General features: G+C 35.6%; 1 protein-coding gene across 1 annotated transcript in view; it reads left to right on the forward strand.

Moving 5' to 3' along the window:
- The first annotated feature begins 735 nt into the window (after positions 1-735).
- Positions 736-3532, forward strand: part of LOC114073171 (sulfotransferase 6B1-like) — a 5090-nt gene continuing 2293 nt past the window's right edge. Inside the window, exons 1-4 of the mRNA XM_027910960.1 lie at positions 736-833; positions 1394-1533; positions 2014-2103; positions 2696-2862. Of these exons, the coding sequence (XP_027766761.1) occupies positions 809-833; positions 1394-1533; positions 2014-2103; positions 2696-2862 (422 nt within the window). The 5' untranslated portion in view covers positions 736-808. The remainder of the gene's footprint in view (positions 834-1393; positions 1534-2013; positions 2104-2695; positions 2863-3532) is intronic.

Here is a 3532-nt window from a genome sequence, read left to right on the forward strand (position 1 = left end):
TAAATATATGCAATGTATATGATATATTATATGATATATTAAATAATAGTATTTAGAATGTTCACAAAATTTTGTGAAACAGATTTTGTTCTGTAAGAGCACAACAAAGTGAATTATGAGGATTTTATGTAGGGAATTTTCCAAAAGAGTGAGAAAAAGCATCTGATTCCTTTTCTATAAGATGCAAAGGTTTTTGTTATCTTTACTTTTCATAGTTATGAAGTTAAATGCATGAATTGGAGAGAACTAAAATTCAGTGTTTTACACCAGATGTGATGAGATCTCTTGGTATTACAGGATCTGCTGTCCCATTTATCTTTGTAAAGTTAACAGCTTTACATTTCTACCCAGAACTGAGCTTCTCTCTACCTTCCCATGCCATGCTGCATTTTTTTAGTTTGATTCGTATTGATGTCAAGAAATAACTATCAAAAATATTTTGTAGCACTTGAAGCGATCACGTTGTTCAGTACTTATTAGGAGAAGGTGTTTACTAGGAGTCTGAGTTTACAACCTTTGCTCCTTTGCTCCTTCTGCCTGAGAGCACCCTGTGGTGCCCCTAATCAGAGCCACAGGTTTGGGTTAGATGTGTCTCATGTTCATTTTAATCTAGTAGTTTCTCTCCTGCAGCAATTGGGTTTGCACTGTCTTAGATTTGACAAGATTGCAAAGTTTTTGGTTTTTTATGGTACTTTCTTTTTGAAGAAATGCTTGCACCAGACTGCCACTGGTTCTAACAATTGTTAAAACTGTAGTGTGAAAGGTGTGGGAACCCAGTATCCAGAAGTCAGGAAATGGTAGACTAAAGATGAGAGTTCGCTGCAGACTCTTTGGTACGTTTTGAGCAAAAATATAATAAAAGTGTACAGGAAATATCACTTTGGAGAATTTTTTCTTATTGGTAAAGAAAATGAGTACATACAGCACAGTTTTCAGATCTATCTCTGCTCCTGTGTTGTAACACTGTGACCTGTCTTTCCTCCTCAGTCAATCCTGTGCATCCTATCCAAAAAGTATAATATATATGGTTCAGATTTACCACCCCATTTGCCCTTATATTTGTCATAATCATGTTGATTACTCTAATGAAGGTTTTCTTAGTTGAATCTGAGTGGTTCTTCTCCTCGGCTACTTAGTTCACAATACACAAATACATTTTCAATGTCCAAGTAAATTTAGGATGTGCTGACCCTATCTAGCTGAAGGAATGTATCCTTATGAGGACCATAGGTAGGACCCTGACAGGTGATTGTCCAGATAGTCAGCTGTGATTGTATCATATGAAAGGAGATCAGGTAACTCACCTCATAGTACTACCTTCCTCCTGGCTTTCCTGGAAAATCCACTTTATTCCAGACGTTTTACAAGAAATTCTGTATTTTTCATCCTTCAGGCACAAACTGGCTAAGTCAAATTTTAACTGACCTGGTAACCGTATCTCAAAAGAAAACACAGGATAGAGAAAGCAGTGTGAATGATGAAGAACTAGAGGAATTCCCCTACCTTGAATTTGGAGATGCCGAGAAATATGAGGTGGGAACAGAATATGTATGAAAATTATTAAAATTATGTGATGAATCTTGTCTGGATTGTCAAATGGTGAGGGACAAATGAGCACTTCAATGAGTGTGACAGGAGCATTCACCCTTTAGATACACAAGAACTGCAGAAATTCAGCATAGCCTCTTTTGTATTTAAGAAGAGCTTCAGGAAATATCCAAGAATGAACTATTAGCTTTTGTCTCTTTTACTAACTCTTTCTCCTCACCCCTTCTTTCAGTGCTTGAGATCCTTCAGCTTTCACAAATACCCAATGAGAGTCTTAGATTTGATCCCTTGTCTAACAGACGATGTTAAATTCATTATCACTGAAGAAAATTAACGTACACAGAAAAGTACCTTTGTCAGCCAGTATGTGTTGATAAGTTTAGCAAGGCAACATTTTAGAATCACCTGATGAAAAGAATACTTGTACTAACTGAACTGTCCACTCTCCTCCTCCAATTCATAAAGAGAATGACCAAATTACCTTCTCCAAGATTTATAGCTTCTCACCTCCATCCTGAAAACCTTCCCAAGTCTATCTTCAAAAATAAAGTCAAGGTGAGTGCTGATTTTAATGTCTTTTCAACCAATTTTCAGAGTCACTCTTGCGTGTTTAGTCTGACCATTTCTACATGCCTGTTTAAGTTCTGCCGTTCATCTCACTTAACCTCCATTCATCCTTCTTGGCATCTTTGTGACAGTCTCCATAAGGGAGTTGCAGGGCTTGAACAAATCCTCCAGAGGCAAAATGCGCTTTGACACAATTTCCCATGGGGGACATTTTGTGGTGTTGTCACAAGTGGTGCTTCAGCATGTCAAGCTTCAGAGAAAAGTTGTATTGTTGTCATTTTTCCCTGTTACCTAAATGACAAATTTTGCTTGTATTGAGCAAAACTTAGTTAGATTCTGCATAATTAATTTGGCTACTCTGTAAAAGATACTTTAATAATTATAGGCAATCATCTTCACATGGAACCAAAGCTAGGTTAGATATTTCCCCTTCTAAATTTGAAATGAAATTGCTATGCTATATCTGCAAGTAGCATTCAAGATACTAGAAATTCCCCAATTCTAGTTATAAAGTATATTATTGTATTGTTTTCATACTCTAATCTGTTACATCTTTCTGTACAAATAATTTTTTTTCTAGATATTGTTATTGATTCGTAACCCAAAGGATGTAGCAACATCTTTTTACCATTTTTCAAATGGCCTGGCTACTCTTCCTTCCTATGAGACCTGGGATGATTTCTTCACAGATTTCATGTCAAAGAGAAGTACAGTATATTATTCTGTGTGTCTATTATTCAATGTTTTGTATCAAAAACTTTGTACTTCAGTAAATCAGCTAAGATTTTTATTTACATAAAGAACATAATTTAACAAAAAATATTTTTTTATTCAATAGCTATTTTTATTTAATAATTTATTAAATGAAAAATACATAACATAAATTTTCATAATTTCCCTATAATTACAATATTTACAATATGCACATACATATGTACATTACAGTACAAAAGCAGAGATTAAAGACAAAAAGTTAGACATTGGCACTAAACTGCTTGAGGATAAGTCCCTGTCAAAGCTGCAGTTCCACAAGCTGCTTTACCTTGTACAAACTGGTATTTCTTCTTGAAGAAGTGGTTCTTCCTTATCTCTGTCTTGGATCCCTTTTACCCCTCCTCTTCAATGTCCATCATCTTGTGTCCATGCAGACATATAAAGACCTATATGTCAAATTGGATGGCAGGAACTATTTGGAATAAGTCTAATGCATTAAAAAGGAGAGAAAAAAATTACACTGGTTTAAAAAGGCATCAGTTTAGCATAGCACACAGCCAGCTGAAGGGAGGTTACAGAAGGTTTTAAAGTGGATTGAGGGAGTCAGCAAGATGGCTTGCGTACTGATAGCTTTTGGGTGGACTCCCATGTGCCTCGAGATACTAACAAGTTTTACTGTTCCAACTTCCAAATTGTATCATAT

The sequence above is a fragment of the Empidonax traillii genome, unplaced genomic scaffold, assembly GCF_003031625.1.
Source record: "Empidonax traillii isolate 1590-97213 ecotype Southwest subspecies unplaced genomic scaffold, ASM303162v1 scaffold5574:size7804, whole genome shotgun sequence".
Lineage (NCBI taxonomy): Eukaryota > Metazoa > Chordata > Aves > Passeriformes > Tyrannidae > Empidonax > Empidonax traillii.